The sequence below is a fragment of the Xenopus laevis genome, chromosome 7L (genome assembly GCF_017654675.1).
Source record: "Xenopus laevis strain J_2021 chromosome 7L, Xenopus_laevis_v10.1, whole genome shotgun sequence".
In the NCBI taxonomy this organism is placed as follows: domain Eukaryota; kingdom Metazoa; phylum Chordata; class Amphibia; order Anura; family Pipidae; genus Xenopus; species Xenopus laevis.
In genome coordinates, this window is record NC_054383.1 from 86517386 (window position 1) to 86536916 (window position 19531).

Below are 19531 nucleotides of genomic sequence, written 5' to 3' on the forward strand. Positions count from 1 at the left end.
TCCCCATTGTCAATTCATTGATATCTGTGTACAATAAATTAACTCAATAATTTAAAAATAAAAATAAATATAAAGCGCTTAGTGCTTTTCTCACTTGAATTGATTACCTTAATTCATTGGCATCTGTGTATAATATATCAATTATTTATTTAAAACTAGTGCTGGGTGCTTCTCTCACTTAATTCAATTGTCTGGGCCCTGGGACACCACAAGAGGAAGAAGGCAGAGCTGTGTCCCAGTGCTCATATAGAAAAATACCAGTTAGTAGAAATTGGGAAAACTCCACCTCTATCCTCTCCTTTTCTAATTCCTACTTATTTTAAAGAATACATTGATTTGTGAGTGGACTGTGAATTAACTGGATTGTAGTGAAATATTGTTTTTTAAAATTGTGTAATAGGAATTCCACTTGGTTAACAAGTTGATTGTGGTTGGTGTGAATAAGAAATTGATATTAGCACTGGTTGGCACTTTATGATTGAATTCATTATTGTTGAGAAGCACTTAGCACTTTAATTCTAGTTAATTAATTGAGTGAATTAGATTACACGGAAGTTAATGAATTGAATCACTGATTAAGGTAATTGAATTAAGTGAGAGAAGCACCCAGCACTTTAGTTTTAAATAAATAATTGATTTATTATACACCTATGCCAATGAATTAAGGTAATCAATTGAAGTGAGAGAAGCACCCAGCACTTTATATTTATTTTTAAATTATTGAGGTAATTTATTGTACACAGATATCAATGAATTGAGAGAGAGAGCACAATTAAGTAATGTAATTAAACAATTAAGTAATATAATTAAGCGTGATCCAATTGAAATTAATTGGTCTACTTTATAGTAATACATAATAATGGGATATAACCACTGAAGGCATATAGGGTTAATGTACTTCGTTTAGAAATAAATAACAGCCCATTGGTAATCGTATCTCGCTGCTCAATAGAAGTGGTAGTAGGAGTTGCACGGTGGTTTCTGCTACATAAAAAACCTTTGTTTATCTTAACATGTTCTAGTCTCTTTTGAATTTCCTCATGTGTGAAACATGCATCATTAGTTGTATTACTAGAATTGGGACTATTAAAAGGAAACCTTCATTAACGGGTTCCTCATTTGTGTAGACTTTTTATTTGTTCTCATCAACCTTCTGATATTAAGGGTCCCGTCCCTTCTTGCTTAATTATTTTACTATTTAGATATTTAAAAAATAATTTTGGATTCTATTTACTGCTTGCTGCAATACACTTTTCCATATCGATTTTAGCTTGTTTGATACAGTAGCTTTTTGCATGATTTATTGGCCTCCTACCTGTTTTGGCTGTCCCAGCTAACTTGATAGCCTTAAAAGCACGTCTTTTCTTACCAACCTTAACTCCAACGCTTCTATTGAACCAAAAAGGTTTTGCTTTGCAACGACGTTCCTTGCTTACAAGTGGAAAATACTGAAATATATATTTATAAAGCAGCATTTTAAAGTCTTCCCATATTTGTTCTGTGTTTAACCCTGTGAAAAGCATTTCCCGCTTAATATGTTGCAGAGATGCCCTTATACTGTCAAAGTTTGCACGTTTGAAATTTAGTGTTTTAGTTACTCCCTTATAGAATTGCTTCTGCAACAGAATCTCAAAGGAGACCATGTTATGATCACTATTCCCTAAATGCTCACCCACACAAATGTTAGAGATGAGTTCAGTATTGTTAGTTATTACAAGGTCCAAAAGAGAGTTATTCCTAGTAGGTTCTTGAATGAGCTGGAATAAAAAGTTGTCATTCAGCATATTTACAAACCTACTAGCTTTTTCTGTCTTGGCAACTCCATTACCCCAGTCAATGTCTGGATAATTGAAGTACCCCATTGTAATAACTTGACCTAATAACTGGCCGCTTCTATTTGTAAAAGTAGCTGGGCTTCATACTCGTCACTTAAACCTTTTCTTTCACTGAAATACGTTTCCTTTTTATTTCTTATATTCTAAAAGTATATTTCTACATAAAATGTGACTCTCTCTCTCTCTTACAGAAACACAAGTGACCCTTGCTTTGGTGGGCTTTTCTAAGCTCTCACATTTAACAGAAGAAAATCTAGTGCAATTCAGTTCCACATCAAAGCAGTGGCTCATGCACCCAAGCTACAAAGATGAAACAAATAAAATTCTCTGAAACGGAAAAGCATACACTTGTAGATAAAGTCATAGCCTATTCAAAAAAAACATTTCCTAAAAATGCAGTAAAATTGTTTGATAAAAAAAATAGAGATACTAACTGGCAAAATATAGCAAAAGCAGTCAGTAAGGTTGATCACACAAGGCGAACAGCACAAGACTGCCAAATAGCGTGGAATAATTACAAAAGACAAATTCAACGTATTATTGCTAAGATACAGAAGACATTTAAAGACACTGGAAATTTGATGCCTCTGGAAAATAGTTTGCAACAAAAACAGATGGATGTTGTTCAATATTTCAAAATGGATGCTGCTTTGAGTACTCTGGTGAAAACCAAACAGCTTTCCAGACATTCTTCAGAGCAAAGAGGTAAAATTGGAAGCTTCACATATACACAATGTCTTTTTAACAAACCAGTTGAGTCGAAGTGTATAAGGTGCCTACCATATATTTAAGTAGTGTTTGATACAAAACAATATTTCAGGGAATTTTAAACCTAGGTGCAGCTGAGTTGAGTCCTTCCCCCTACAGCATAGAACCCTTTTGGCCTCTATACTGCTGCACATAATTTGTATATAGGATATATATCACAGGATTTGGTGTATGTTTACTAAACTTCATTATAATTGTCTATAACACACCATCCACTAATGTTGCAAATATTCTAGCATCAAAGTGAATGCTGTGTACATGTTTATCAGAACATGATGAGCCTAATTCATCTTGTAGTAGCTGATGTGATTTACACAAGGCAAATGTCAGCATTAACTCTGGGATTTTTCAGATAACATCTTTTTGTAATCTGGATTACCATACCAATAAAATTGTTTTGCTACCAATATGGCAGCACAAAGTACTGCTTTATTATTGCAGAGAAAGGAAATTATTTAAAAAATAGATCTATCTCCTTAAAATTCCTTTAATTTGGAGCTTTTGGATAATGAGTTTCCTAATAAGGGATTCCATACCTGTATAAACAAACTAATTATGGACAATATTTATATATTATTTATACATTTTCTACATTGTAACCCAGTATAGGATCTATTATCAAGAATGCTTGGGACCTTCATGTAATTCAAAGCTTTCTGAATAATTGTTTTCAATATACTGCATCCTATGGGGCAAATTCACTAAAAGGTGAATTTTGGCTTGTGAAGGCTTCACCACACTTTTCACCACTTTTCTACCATTATGCTAATTCACTAAATATGAAGTTGTGTCTCTGCAGCCAAACGCTGGTGAAGTTTTGCTAATGTAAATTCGTCAGTGCAATCATTTCGTACTGTACTTTTGCCAACGGTCAATTCTGCCTATCTTTAGTACACTTACGCTTAAGTCAATTTGAATAGGGCGATTATATAAAGGTCTTATATACTGTATGTCTTTATAAGAGATGTTGGTGCAAATGCTTGAAGTGGCCACTATTATTAAAAATGTCCAAGAAAGCAAAATAAAGACAAAAGAGATCCTCTAATGCCCTAGACATGAGCCCACCCTAAAACAAATGTGGCATGCCCCTTAAAAGTTTAAAAAAAAATAGTAAACCAAATTTTTCAACAGGTACAACTTTTAAAGACAATCCCACTTAAAAATATGAAAAACATCAGCGTTTTTTTTTTTATATATAAGTTGTTTTTATTAAAGGTTTTTGTAAGCAATGGACAATGGACATACAGCAATGGACCATATGAGTCCAAGTATTAGTCATCATTGTTAAGGAAGTATGCATGCCATATAGGATGTGATACATTTGAAGAAAGAGATAATAAACAGAAACATAAAACAAAGCTAGCATAACATTACATTTCCATGGTTTTGTATTATGTATATATCAATATTCCGAGATTGAATACAGATTCCCAGATCTAAAGAAACAGGTTAGGTTTATTTACCTTAAGTAAGACGTCAAAAGCCTATTAGTACGGTGAGTCAACGAGGCGAGTTGAGAAACTCGCCTCAGGCGGCACGCCGGAGAGGTTTCCAGGGGCGGCAAAAAGCCGCTTCTGGTACCTATAAGATCCGAAGTTTTTAAACCGGAAATTCGGCTTTACTAATGCGAGAGAGCGCAATTGCGCTCTCCGCAGTAGAGTTCCTGCCTCCCCTCCCGACTGGTAAACCGGGGAGGGGGGCGGCATTGCAGGAGCCGCCTCAGGTGGTGTTTTCCCCTGAATCGGCGCTGAGTCCTGGGGGGTGAACTTGCGGGTGGTCTAGTTTCTTGAAGTGAGTTTTGGATATAATTGTTTGTTTCTTGTAGCAAAGAATTACCTTTTAAGATTTCTATATCGTCATCAGCGTTTTTTTAATTATTTTTATGACACTTTGGCATACAGAATATGATGTCACTGACAAAGGAAACTCTGGCGAAAGGGGTAATGTTATGGAAAATTCGCACCTTAGTGAATTTGTGGAGTAACGATCGTTTGCCTGAACGAAAATTTGCCTGGTGATAAGGTGTGAAACTACATTAGCGATGTACTCTAATGCTAAATTGTCTTCTACGTCTGTTAGTAAATTGGTGATCTCCCTGCAGATTGGATTTCTGTCAAATTTTTGCTACCAACGGCCACTTCGTCCTTTAGTAAATCTGCCCCATGTCTTTATTAGTATCAGTTAATTTACTAATAATACTTTTATTTAATTTGTATAATTTGTCTCAAATTCAGATCATGTTAAAAGCTAACTTTGCTGTTAACCCTTTCAACAAATTTGTGGTGTCATTTCACATAATGCCCCTCCCCAGCTAATTCCAAGTCAGCTTCACTGCTGCAATTTCTCCAAAAGACTCTGTCTCTCCAGTCACAGGTCCCTTGGCATGCTATGTACTGTATCTCAATCTTAGACATTCTCTCTGTCTCCACTGGCCCCTTAGTTCTCTCACAGGCTTCCTATTTCACACTAGGATCAGCCAGAATTACTCAGCCGCATACACTGGGGCATCGTCCAGACACAAAGATAGACCTGTCTCCTCCAAGGAAGAGCCTATAGGTGTGGGAGCAGCAGCAATAGGTCTGCTTTTAGCTTCTGCTTAATTGCTGACTGGGAGGTAATATTTACCATGAACTACGCATCCCCCTTCAGCCCTTATCATACATGTTAAATATACACTTCCCTGTATATTTGTAGTCAAGAAAGATGTGTTTTCTAAACACACTGTTGCAATAGAGGCTACTGCACACACTTTAAAGGAGATAATGCCCTGGTGCTAATAATGGTATTATGTCAAGTTAAAGACCCCATTGAGGGTTGAAACGTCGTTTCCAATAAAGTTTTTTTTACTGCAAAAGCCCCTAGAGTGCAACAGCATTTTTTACAATTTCGTTGAGGTTAGGGCTTTGCACAGACCAGTCATATTCGTCCACTCCAAGCTCTGCAAACTGATTTTGTATGGACCTTATTATGTGCATGGGTTTATTATGCTGAAGAAACAGGAAAGGTCTTTGTTAAACTGCTGCAACAAAGACTGTGTGTCTAAACACCTGCTATAATCTGACAATAAGATTAGACTTACTTGAGCATTGTGCCCACTGGCACTCCATAGCTTGTACATCCAATGGCATGCAAGGTAGGGGATATGAAGGGGGATACATATGTCCCACGTAACATAAATTAATATGTTTATATTATTTTTGTTTTATAGCACGTAATCAGGAAAGAGCAGTGGCCCATCCACTGCCCTTACCACCATCAGCATATCCATCTGCCCAAAACCCCCCACCACTACCACAAGGGGCAGCGTTTTCAACACCACATCCACGTCAACCAATGAATATGGCAGGACCGTCTCTATCACCAATGTCTTCTTATGTGACAACATCAAGATTATCACCAAGGGCCTCACAAAGGCTGGCAGGACTTGCTATTGCACCTCCTCGGAGACATTCTGCAGTTCAAACAACTCCACTGATAATGTCTTCCCCATCTACATCCATAACGCCCTCCTGTGTAATTTCGCCAAAATCTCTAGAGGAAAAAGTAGAGGAGTTGCAAAGGGAGGTCCGTGATTTAAAAGACATTATTATTTCAAATTTCGTTCAGCTTAAAAAAATGTTAAAACAATAAATCATTCTGCTGTACATCTTTAAATATTTAATCCACCTCTAAACTGCTGTAATAATATGTATATAATATGTAACTGCTTCACCCAGAATTACACAATAAAATTCCTCTGCTGCAGTTTACAGGGGCAACAAACATCCTGTGCACTCTGTCTGCTAGGTACATAATACAGCATTACATCTGGTCTAAGTGGTTTAACCAAATAGTTATTTCTTTCTTTCTCTCTCTGGGGGGGGGGTCTGCCACCCTGCCACCCACAGGTACCAGGGATCAGCCTATCTTTGTGTATTATTGGCCCTTGCTTGGGACCATAGGATTCCTATGTTCCTTCCACCTCTAAACCTCATTGTTTGTTAACCATACCGTCCATATAAAGCTATATTTTTCCATTCAGCCAGATTGGGTGTACATGCATTTTTCTAACTCACATTGTTTGTACATAGTAATTGCCCAGTTCTCGTAGTTGGGGAGGGGGCGTTTACACTTCAGGGATTATTTGCCTACGGGCTAAGAATAGTGCCTGTGACAGGAATATTTTAGCCGTGTGTAGGGTGATTGTTTTAGGGTTGATAATTAGAATACAAAGCTTGGGGTCTTTTGGGAGTTCCACTTCCATACAGGTTGACATTTTTTGATAGTACCTTCTCCAGGGTCGGACTGGGGGGCTTGGGGCCCACCGGCTATTGCCCCAGGGCCCCCTCGCCGCTCTGGAGCGCCGCCTAGCTTTTGTCCATTTGGTTTGTAAGTATGCGTGCAGCGTGACGTCAGTGCGCACAAGCGCGTTGCCCTGTCAATTTGATTTCACCGCGAACCCTGACAAAGTGGGGTTGTGCTACTAAGAAGAGGATCTGGCCTGGTGGGGTCCACAAGAGCCCGGGCCACCGGGTTTTTTCCCGGTTTCCCGCCGGCCCAGTCCGACACTGACCTTCTCCCAGAACTCAGCTATTTTCATATTCCCATACTGAATGTATTGGTGTTCCCACATTGACATTACATCTTTGGTATTGTGGTGAAGTCTGTGGATACATCTTATGCAGTCTGTGCCTCGTATAAAAGGCTCTGTGTATCATGTACAGGAGTCTATACTTTGGGGAAACTGATACCAGGTTGGGTGCTTTGAGGGCTCTCTCCAATTGGTGGTCTGTAAGTTGTTCAAAATTTGTTTCCCAGCTGGCCTTGCACTTAAGTGGGACTTTTCCCAACTTCCCATTCATTAATAGTTTGTAAAGCTGGGATAGTTTACCTTTGGATTTTGTACTCCACACTGCTTGTGCAGGGCAGGATTTGTGGCGAGGCCACATAGGCCCAGGCCTAGGGCGGCAAAAAATTAGGGGCGGCATGCCGCCCAGCCGATGTCTGTGAAGCACTGGGGATCGCAGTTCCCGAGCGCATGCATGCTCGTAGGGAAGGGTGTATGCAGGCGGGCGCCAGGACCGCGCGGTCTCGGGGCGCCCGCCCACAAAATCCAGCGCTGTGCTTGTGTAACTTTTGTATGCCCAAGCTCTATTGTCTGTTTCCCATTATAGTTAGTCAGGGTTGCACTGATTGCATGGTAGGTTAACTATTGTGTGTTTGGGAGGCCCTTTTGGACTCTCAGGTCCGCAAATGAAATTATTCGGTCTCCCTTCCACACATTTTCCAGTGTCAGTGTATCTGTGCTTGCCCATTCAGTTGGGGGAATCCTTTTTACAAGTTTGGGGACTGTCGTTTGGGCTCTGTGCCATACCTTGTTGCTCATGTTTACAATCACATTACTTGTAGAGGAGCCACGGGCTAGTAGAGCTTGTATTTGCTCTGGTCTTTTGAGGTGGCGGCCCTCCACAGCTTGTATAGTGGTTGATCTACTTGGTCATCTAGCATTGTGGGGGAATGGGCCAGCTGGGCAGCCAGATAGTATCCCCCCTTTACCTGGCCTTCTTGTCAGTGTTGACTGGGATATTCTGGGTCTGCTTTTGCCCTATATGAATTTTTTGAACGTTGATTCTAATTGTGTGAACAATGTATTGTCAATCCATACTGGGGCTTGCCAGAGTATATAGAGTATTTTCAGGCTAAGATCATTTTTATCAGGTATATGTTTCCGGCTGATCCTACCGGTAAACTATCCCACGCTTGGCACTTTTCTGTGACCATCTTAAATAGCGGGTTAACATTTAAGTTCAAGTATCTATGAATTGGTAGTGATACTGTTATGCCTAGATATTTAAACCTATCCACTACCTCAAATGTGCAATCTGAGAGGTTTTCCCCTGGGCCTAGCAGGTCCACCAAAAACAGACCTGCTACTTCCAAGAATTTCTAACTAGTAACTACTATTAGTTGCTGTAGGGAGTTCCCCCAGTCTCCCAGGTATATTAGTGTATCATCAGCGTATAGTTCTATTTTTTCATGTATACTACCCACTTGGAAGCCCTGTATCTGTACATTTTCTCTAATGGCCTGGGCAAATGGTTCTATAGCAAAAGCAAACATGAGTGGGGACAGGGGACAACCCTGGCGGGTGCCCCTATGTGGATTAAAAGGGGAAGTATTCCCATTGTTTTTCTAATGGATGCGGGGGGAGCTGTGTATAATAGGCAGACAAAAGCTGTGAATTGAGGGCCAATGTTGAATCGTTCTAGGGTTTTCCACAGATATGGCCATTCGACCACGTCGAAAGTAGGGATGCACCGAATCCACTATTTTGGATTCGGCCAAACCCCCGAATCCTTTGTGAAAGATTCGGCCGAATACCGAACCGAATCCGAAGGCCAGAATTTTAGCTAGGATTTTTAAGCCTGCATTCAATAGGGAGATGGGTCTATCAAGACTATGGAGGCCTCATACATTGGGGTTGGCAGACATTTCTGGGTTACAGCAAATTGATACACTGATAGCAATGTAGGGGCTATTATTTTGAAAGGTCTTTTATATAATTTGATGGAAATCCTGTCTGCTCCTGCTGCTTTACCCAGGGGAAAGGAGTTTATTGCTTCTGTGATTTCCTCCAAGAACTGTCTATATTCATGTGGAAGTGCTGGAAGCGTAATGCGAGTGTCTGTTTGATCCTTTCTGGTTCTGTAGATAATGTGTCTTGTGCATTTTTTAAGGCCGTAATTCTTGTAGGTGGGTTTTGTGAGGAGGTCACATACGCAAGTAGTTTCCCTGCCCTTTCCCCTTGTTCAAACACCCTGGCTTTGGAAAAAAATGTTTATGCTGCGCTTTGTCACGCATTAGCTGTTCTTGTATAGTTTTCAGCTGCTCTATTGGTGATGCTGTGGGGTGGCTCACCAGATCTTTCTCCACTTCCAGCATTCTTAGTTCCATTTGGGATTGCGCCCTTTTGGATTGTGTTTTTAGGGCAATAATCTCTGCATTGAGAGTACCTCTAAAGTAAGCTTTGAAGGCATCAAATATAATAAGCTGGTCTGTGCTTAATAGGTTTAACTGAAAAAATTCTGCTATTGTCTGGTCTAGCTGGATTTGGTTATCCAACAAGTTTAGCCATACAGAGTTAAGTGACCATCTTGGTGGTTATGGGGGTCCTGGATAGACCTAGGTTTAGTACTAGTGGTGAGTGGTTGGATACCCCTCTTGCTCTATAAGAAATGTGGCTTATTAAGGGTAAGGTTTTGTGGGTCACTAAGACCATTTCGATTCTTTACATGGTCAAGTGCGAGGCTGAAAAACAGGAGTACTGATGGGTTGCAGGATATGTATGCCTCCATGCTTCTACCATTCCCAGGGAGCTCACCAGGTTTTTGAAATTTGTGGGGTTTTCCCTGGTTGTTTTGCCCTTTTTGTGCCGTCTAGTTCAGGGTTCAGTACTGTGTTATAATCTCCCATTGCAACCAGGTATGCTCTGAGGTGGGAACCCTGAAACTCTGCTAGTTGAGTCATAATGTCATCCTTGTATGGAGGGCGGATGTATACAGATGCAATTATTATCTCATGTTTAGCAATATACCCGTGCACAAATATAAATCTTCCCAATGGGTCTGTGGTATCTCTTGTAATTGAAAGGGGACTGTTTTTGCAATAAGTATTGCTACCCCTGAGAAGTGAGTAGTTTATGTGGCATTGTATTGCCAGCCTACCCATGGTTTTTTAATGGATAGAATCTTGGTCCCTTCTAAGTGAGTTACTTGGAGGCATACCAGTTTAGCGTTTCCCCTTTTAATATAATCCATTACCAACTGCATTGGGTCATTCAGCCCCCTGACATTCCAACTTAATACCTTATATGACATTTCCAATAGCCTAGATATTTATACAGTGGCTTTAGAGGTATACTGTAAGGTTTACAGCGGGGAGCTGCTGTTACTGCAGTTAGCCACTCCGTGGGGAGTGGGTATGGTGGAAGCCCAGGGGTGTACCCATAGATAATTGAAGACGAAGACATACAGTAAGGTTGAAGTTTTAAATGGTAAACTGTAAACAGAAAGCAGGATCAGGCAAAAAGCAATAATCAGGGTCAGACTAAGGTCGTTACCAGGAAATCCACAAAGATAAGGAGAAAATGGGGAAACACAGGCTAGGAACCAGGAACAAGGGTTTCAGGAACAAGGTTTTTTAGGAACAAGGTTTTCCGGTCATGCAGGGGGTCACAGAACACAATCACATTCAATGACTCAGCCCTGAGCAAGGCTCAGGACTGGGTTTATAAAAGGAAGGTGATGGGGAATGGGAAACACATGAGGGAAACGAGGTGGGTGGAGAACAGGGAGGAGACAGCTATAAACATAGAAAATACCCAAACCTATAACATAGGGAACAGGATAAGCCCTAAGAGCCTCCAGTGGCTCGCAGAGTAGGTGCAGCAGACAGGGAGTGCACCTCTTAAAGTTCAAGTCCCAGGCTGATCCTGACAATACCCCCCCTTGAGGGGCAATCCCAGGGTCGAATGCCACCCCCCCCATACTTTTTAGTCAAATAACTGGAAACATGGACAGGAGCCTCACCAGGATCGGAAACCAGAACAAAGAAGTCGCCAGGGTCAGGAGTCAGATGGGCGTGGTCACCAGGGTCTAGAGCCAGGACAGGAACATAGCCAGAATCGGGAGCCAGGACAAGATCACAGCCAGAGTCGGATGCCAAGAGTGGAGCATCGTTAGAAGCCAGGACAGGATTATCGGCCAGAGTAAGAAGCCAGGACAAGAATTTCATCAGGGTTGGAAGCCAAGAGTAGATCATTGCCAGAACAAGAAGGTAGACAGAACCAATTACAGGTGGCGGACCAAGAGCACAGGCATCCATTACAGGTGGTGGACCAGGAGCACCCCGGAGGCCAGGGTAAACAGGTCTTCAGGCCCAAAGGCCAGGGCAAACAGTACAGAGGCAGAAACTGGCACAGGATGAAGCAGTCGTCTGGGAGCTGGCACGCGAATGGAGTCTGGCTGGGGAACAGGCATGGAGGCTGAAACTTGAACAGGACTAGGCAGTCGGAGGAGGAGTCAAGGGCCAAAAAACTGGAGGTGGCCAGTCCGACACAGGCCAGATGGCAGTTTGTAGTTCATCTATATCAGAATTTAGATCCTCCCAGTCTTCTTCATCAGAAAAATCTAACTTGACGCCATCTTCGGCCCTAATACTCCCTACCCCAAGGGAGTTGCAGTTCAACACTGGAACCAAGGGCCACTCAATGGGAAGTGGGTATATTGGAAGCCTAAGGGTGCACCCATAGATAATTGAAGACATAAGGTTGAAGTTTTAATGGTAAACCGTAAACAGAAATCAACATCAGGCAAGAAGCAATAATCAGGGGAAAATGGGGAAACACAGGCTAAGAACCAGGAACTTTGAGGTACTCACTCAGGAACAAGGAAGGGGGGGGTCACAGAACACAATCACATTCAATGACATTCAATGACCCTGAGCAAGGCTGATGGGGAATGGGAAACATATGAGGGAAACAAGGTGGGTGGAGAACAAGGAGGAGAGCTATAAACATAGAAAACACCCGAACCTATAACATAGGGAACAAGATCAGCCCTAAGAGCCTCCAGTGGCTCATTGAGTAGGTGCAGCAGACAGGGTGCACACCTCTTAGATTTCAAGTACTGGGCTGATCCTGACATATACTGGTTTTGCAGCTGTGTAAAGTACCTTTTTGACATAAACAACCAACAAGTAAATCCCCGTCCTATTGTTTCCCTCCCCTTCTACCCTGTCCCCAACTGTGGGTAAACTTAAGCCCTTAATAGATATAAAGTACTTCTTATTGAATTAAGGCTGGTTCGCCTGCTAAGCCCCTGGCTTGGGAACTCATGAGTTGCCTGATACAAATGTGCTCCTTTGCCCCCCCTGCCCAGGCTGGGCTTTTCATTTTTGCCATTACCTTTATATATATATATATATATATATATATATATATATATATATATATATATATATATATGCGTCCTGTGGGTATCAGCACTCGATACTTGTATGAGTTTGAGGTGCAGGATCAAATTAATGATACAGATAATGCAAGGATCAGCACACTCGTTTGTAGAAAAGCAAAGTGTATTTTATTTCAACACAGCATTGTGTCCAACGTTTCGGTTCCTCCTGGGAACCTTTATCAAGGATGCAGTGCCTTACAGTGCAAAGGTTTAAATACCCACCCCCACATGTGGATTTTGGCGCCCTGGTGACGTCATTAGTCCATATACAGATGTTGTTTTCCAAAAAACAAAGTCTTTCCTGTGTATAGAGTGTCCTTTTGTTCCTACACCACTAGGTGTCAGCATAGTGCCTTGTGTCAAATCTTCTGTGCGCATGTGTCCAATTGGTAACATGGTTAGACGATTAAAACAGTGTTACAATAAAGCAAAAAAAGGAAAAACAAATTACTTACAGATCAAAGGAAGAATACTTTGTATGCATTTCAGATCAAGAGGGGAATATTTTGTATGCATTTCCTGAGGAGCAAAAAAAGTTTCAATCAATATTAGGTGTATATTAAGAAAGTTATTTAACATGTATGTTGTTCATGCCAGGAAACAATTCAATGCTAACTGTCCATTGAGTCCCTTGGGTGTGGCGCAGTCCAGTTCATGTATCCAATACGCCTCACGTTTCAGCAACAAATTGTCAATATCACCGCCTCTGGGCGGTTTCTGTATACAATCTATGGGCATACATTTAAACGTGGTAGGGTCATGTCTGGCCTCTTTCCAATGTTTGGCAACTGGCTGTTGCGCTATGTCCTGTTTATTGGCATCGACCTTTCTGTCCGTATCCAATGCTGCCCTTATAGTGGCCCTGTGCATATTTATCCTCTCTTTCAATTGTCTAGTGGTTTTACCACAGTAAATTAATCCACAGGGGCACTTAATCACGTATATTACTCTGGTTGAGGTGCAAGTGAGCCTATGTTTGATCTCATATCGCTTTCCAGTTCTAGGGTGTCTAAATTCTTTTCCTAGTATGAGAGTGTTGCACATCACGCATCCCGTGCATTTATATACCCCCGGGCGGTTGGATAAAAAATGTTGGACCTTGGGTTGCGAATATTTACTTACTGGGTCGGCGGGACTCAAGTGTTCTTTTAAGTTGGTGTTCCTCGCGAAACTGAATTTCGGTCTTTTGGGAATCCTAGGGGCTAGCGCTTCATCTTTGGCCACTATATCCCAATGTTTGAGTACAGCTTCTTTGGTGGCCTTACTGTGGGGATTAAATTTACTGACATAGTAAATGTCATTGATATCGTTGTCTTTACTATTCGTGGTGGCCGTGGTGCTTTGTAACAATTGTTCCCGTGACATAGCTGCTACTACTTTTGTAGTGTCTTTGATCAAATTAGTTGGATAGCCCCTGGCCAGGAATTTTTTCCCATTATTGTTAAATCCTCCTTACACTGTGCTGGATCGCTGTCAATTCTAATGACTCGCATCATTTGCGATTTGGGAAGTGATTCTAGGAGATGCCTGGGGTGATTACTTTTGTAGTGTAGCAGGGTATTTCTGTCAGTGGTTTTTGTATATATTCTTGTGTGTAAGGCCCCATTTGCTTTGTAGACTTGAACGTCCAGAAAATTTATTTGTTGTACGCTGTAACTCAGGGTTAGCCTGATTGGAGAGTCTAGAGAATTTAGACTATTGACATATCCCTCCAGTGATTCTGATGTACCTGTCCATATGAAGAACAGGTCATCTATATAGCGCCTGTAAAAACTGCCGAATTTTTGAAAAAGCTTATTGCCATAGATATGCTTATTCTCATAGCTGTGCATGTATGCATTGGCATATACTGGTGCCACTTTAGAGCCCATGGCGGTGCCCGTACGTTGTAGGTAGAATTGGGTCTCAAATTTGAAATAGTTGTTGGTTAATATGAAGCCCAGTAGCTGCTTCATATATTCAATTGGTGGGCCAGTGTATAGGAGGTTGTTTGTTAGTAATTGCTCCATTGCCTGTAAACCTGCCTCATGGGGTATACAGGTATAGAGGCTTTGGACATCCATCGTAACTAGTATTAAGCTGTCCACTGGCATCTTCACACTCCCAATTACTTTTAGGAAATCTGTGGTGTCTTTTAAGTAACTACTGGTGGCTACTATACTGGGCTGTAACAACATGTCCAAATATTGTGCCGCTTTTTCATTTAGTGAACCCGTAGATGAGATTATTGGCCTTCCTGGTGGTCTCTCAGGGTTCTTGTGTATTTTAGGTAATGTGTATATCACGGGCACTACTGGGTGTTTGGGTACAAGGTAACCCGCCAGTTCCTTGTTTAGCCAACCCTGTGTTACCCCCATCTGTATTAGTGTCATTAATTCTCTTTTAAACTTCTCAGTTGGGTCATATGTAAGTTTACAGTAGTTGTTGGTGTCCGATAATTGGGATAAAATTTCCATTTTGTAGTATGAGTAGTCCATTATTACTATGGCCCCACCTTTATCCGCATTCTTGATAATAATATCAGTATTGTCTTTAAGGCTTTTTATGGCCGATTTCTCTTCGGGGGTCAGGTTACTACGCCATGTATGCCTATCTGGTGCATCATGTGTGGTATTGCTATTGAGTAAGCGATGGTATATTTTAATTGAGGCGCTATTGCTGGGGGGGTCATATGTGCTTTTGGGTTTTAGGGCTCGGATGTGTGGGTCTCCTTCTCCTTTTGTGGACCAGTTACTCTCTTCAGTGTTCCCACTAACTGCAGCAATGGCCATGTCTCCCTCACTATACTTCTCTTTAAGCTTAAGAAGGCGCGTGAATTTAAAATTGTCAATTATACTTTCAAAAGGGTGATTACTCACTGTGGGGACATAGCTCAGTCCTTTGCGCAGTAATGATGTCTCCGCTGGAGTGAGCTGGTATGCTGAGAGATTGAAAATCATCTCTTCCTGGTCTGTCGCTTCTCCATGCTGTAGGATCTTGTTTTGGCTGGAGTGCTTCCTGCCGGCCCTGCGGGTGGTTTTCCGGGGTCTTTGGGGGATGAAGCCCGTCCTAAAAAAGGAGTGGAGGGTGTGGCGGTCGAGGCTGAAGATGTGGAAGCCGGGTCTGTTGGTTCCGCTCCTCCGGCAGCGCGGATCTCGCGGTCACTGTCGGAGCCTTCGCTGCTTGAGTGGTATCCCAGCGGTCTTTGCGGTCGGCGCGTCACAGGTCTTCTCTTAAAGGAACCTCCACCCTGTAGCCAGCGATATACTCTGGTTTCTTTGTAATCTTGGGAAACCCTCAAAAATTCGGCAGTTTTTACAGGCGCTATATAGATGACCTGTTCTTCATATGGACAGGTACATCAGAATCACTGGAGGGATATGTCAATAGTCTAAATTCTCTAGACTCTCCAATCAGGCTAACCCTGAGTTACAGCGTACAACAAATAAATTTTCTGGACGTTCAAGTCTACAAAGCAAATGGGGCCTTACACACAAGAATATATACAAAAACCACTGACAGAAATACCCTGCTACACTACAAAAGTAATCACCCCAGGCATCTCCTAGAATCACTTCCCAAATCGCAAATGATGCGAGTCATTAGAATTGACAGCGATCCAGCACAGTGTAAGGAGGATTTAACAATAATGGGGAAAAAATTCCTGGCCAGGGGCTATCCAACTAATTTGATCAAAGACACTACAAAAGTAGTAGCAGCTATGTCACGGGAACAATTGTTACAAAGCACCACGGCCACCACGAATAGTAAAGACAACGATATCAATGACATTTACTATGTCAGTAAATTTAATCCCCACAGTAAGGCCACCAAAGAAGCTGTACTCAAACATTGGGATATAGTGGCCAAAGATGAAGCGCTAGCCCCTAGGATTCCCAAAAGACCGAAATTCAGTTTCGCGAGGAACACCAACTTAAAAGAACACTTGAGTCCCGCCGACCCAGTAAGTAAATATTCGCAACCCAAGGTCCAACATTTTTTATCCAACCGCCCGGGGGTATATAAATGCACGGGATGCGTGATGTGCAACACTCTCATACTAGGAAAAGAATTTAGACACCCTAGAACTGGAAAGCGATATGAGATCAAACATAGGCTCACTTGCACCTCAACCAGAGTAATATACGTGATTAAGTGCCCCTGTGGATTAATTTACTGTGGTAAAACCACTAGACAATTGAAAGAGAGGATAAATATGCACAGGGCCACTATAAGGGCAGCATTGGATACGGACAGAAAGGTCGATGCCAATAAACAGGACATAGCGCAACAGCCAGTTGCCAAACATTGGAAAGAGGCCAGACATGACCCTACCACGTTTAAATGTATGCCCATAGATTGTATACAGAAACCGCCCAGAGGCGGTGATATTGACAATTTGTTGCTGAAACGTGAGGCGTATTGGATACATGAACTGGACTGCGCCACACCCAAGGGACTCAATGGACAGTTAGCATTGAATTGTTTCCTGGCATGAACAACATACATGTTAAATAACTTTCTTAATATACACCTAATATTGATTGAAACTTTTTTTGCTCCTCAGGAAATGCATACAAAATATTCCCCTCTTGATCTGAAATGCATACAAAGTATTCTTCCTTTGATCTGTAAGTAATTTGTTTTTCCTTTTTTTGCTTTATTGTAACACTGTTTTAATCGTCTAACCATGTTACCAATTGGACACATGCGCACAGAAGATTTGACACAAGGCACTATGCTGACACCTAGTGGTGTAGGAACAAAAGGACACTCTATACACAGGAAAGACTTTGTTTTTTGGAAAACAACATCTGTATATGGACTAATGACGTCACCAGGGCGCCAAAATCCACATGTGGGGGTGGGTATTTAAACCTTTGCACTGTAAGGCACTGCATCCTTGATAAAGGTTCCCAGGAGGAACCGAAACGTTGGACACAATGCTGTGTTGAAATAAAATACACTTTGCTTTTCTACAAACGAGTGTGCTGATCCTTGCATTATCTGTATCATTAATTTGATCCTGCACCTCAAACTCATACAAGTATCGAGTGCTGATACCCACAGGACGCATATATAACCACAGATTGGTATCCTGCACCGCAAGATTGTCATACTGATGTGAATTACTTCTGCCCACATCGTGGATATGGATAACGGCAGTCAAGGTTCAGTACAGACAGACACAAAGGAAAACTTCACTCCTGAGGAAATACAGAGTATACTGTTCAAGGAAACATTCACAGATACTTTTGGGAACCTCGGTGCTAAGGAGGCATACTATGAGCTTTTGCGGCTAAAGAAGAAGGAGGTTGAGCTACTTCTGCATGGTATTTCATTATCTGACTATTACCGTGAGCAGAAAATCCCAAGGGGATTCCGTATAAACAATATACCGACCATAGACAGAGCCAACCCAGACTTCTGCAAACGCTGGTGTAAGATTTTAGATCGGTGCTCCTTAGATCTAATCTTACTAGTAACCGAAGAAGTGGGAAGGGAGCTGAAAGCACTTCGCAGCGATCTAGAGGCATTTGAATCTGCAAACCTGCCAACAATCTATGCTGACAAAGAAACTGACTGGCTAAATAGATTACAAGAGCAAGTATCGAAATACAAAGCCGATATACTTGCCTTCAAAAACTCCAAGCGATTGAGGGTTTCCCAAGATTACAAAGAAACCAGAGTATATCGCTGGCTACAGGGCGGAGGTTCCTTTAAGAGAAGACCTGTGACGCGCCGACCGCAAAGACCGCTGGGATACCACTCAAGCAGCGAAGGCTCCGACAGTGACCGCGAGATCCGCGCTGCCGGAGGAGCGGAACCAACAGACCCGGCTTCCACATCTTCAGCCTCGACCGCCACACCCTCCACTCCTTTTTTAGGACGGGCTTCATCCCCCAAAGACCCCGGAAAACCACCCGCAGGGCCGGCAGGAAGCACTCCAGCCAAAACAAGATCCTACAGCATGGAGAAGCGACAGACCAGGAAGAGATGATTTTCAATCTCTCAGCATACCAGCTCACTCCAGCGGAGACATCATTACTGCGCAAAGGACTGAGCTATGTCCCCACAGTGAGTAATCACCCTTTTGAAAGTATAATTGACAATTTTAAATTCACGCGCCTTCTTAAGCTTAAAGAGAAGTATAGTGAGGGAGACATGGCCATTGCTGCAGTTAGTGGGAACACTGAAGAGAGTAACTGGTCCACAAAAGGAGAAGGAGACCCACACATCCGAGCCCTAAAACCCAAAAGCACATATGACCCCCCCAGCAATAGCGCCTCAATTAAAATATACCATCGCTTACTCAATAGCAATACCACACATGATGCACCAGATAGGCATACATGGCGTAGTAACCTGACCCCCGAAGAGAAATCGGCCATAAAAAGCCTTAAAGACAATACTGATATTATTATCAAGAATGCGGATAAAGGTGGGGCCATAGTAATAATGGACTACTCATACTACAAAATGGAAATTTTATCCCAATTATCGGACACCAACAACTACTGTAAACTTACATATGACCCAACTGAGAAGTTTAAAAGAGAATTAATGACACTAATACAGATGGGGGTAACACAGGGTTGGCTAAACAAGGAACTGGCGGGTTACCTTGTACCCAAACACCCAGTAGTGCCCGTGATATACACATTACCTAAAATACACAAGAACCCTGAGAGACCACCAGGAAGGCCAATAATCTCATCTACGGGTTCACTAAATGAAAAAGCGGCACAATATTTGGACATGTTGTTACAGCCCAGTATAGTAGCCACCAGTAGTTACTTAAAAGACACCACAGATTTCCTAAAAGTAATTGGGAGTGTGAAGATGCCAGTGGACAGCTTAATACTAGTTACGATGGATGTCCAAAGCCTCTATACCTGTATACCCCATGAGGCAGGTTTACAGGCAATGGAGCAATTACTAACAAACAACCTCCTA

General features: G+C 42.0%; 1 protein-coding gene across 1 annotated transcript; it reads left to right on the forward strand.

Annotated features, from left to right (window-relative positions):
- Positions 1-1986: 1986 nt before the first annotated feature.
- LOC108696493 lies at positions 1987-6382 on the forward strand. The gene is made up of 2 exons (XM_018225927.2): positions 1987-2540; positions 5812-6382. The coding sequence occupies exons 1-2, from the start codon at positions 2144-2146 to the stop codon at positions 6231-6233; spliced, it is 819 nt and encodes a 272-aa protein (XP_018081416.1). The 5' UTR covers positions 1987-2143; the 3' UTR covers positions 6234-6382.
- The last annotated feature ends 13149 nt before the right edge of the window (positions 6383-19531 follow it).

Coding starts and splice junctions, on each gene's coding strand:
- LOC108696493 (XM_018225927.2), top strand. CDS start 2,144: ATGAAACAAATAAAATTCTCTGAAACGGAAAAGCATACACTTGTAGAT. Junction 2,541..5,811: donor ACATTCTTCAGAGCAAAGAG/GTAAAATTGGAA, acceptor TTTGTTTTATAG/CACGTAATCAGGAAAGAGCA.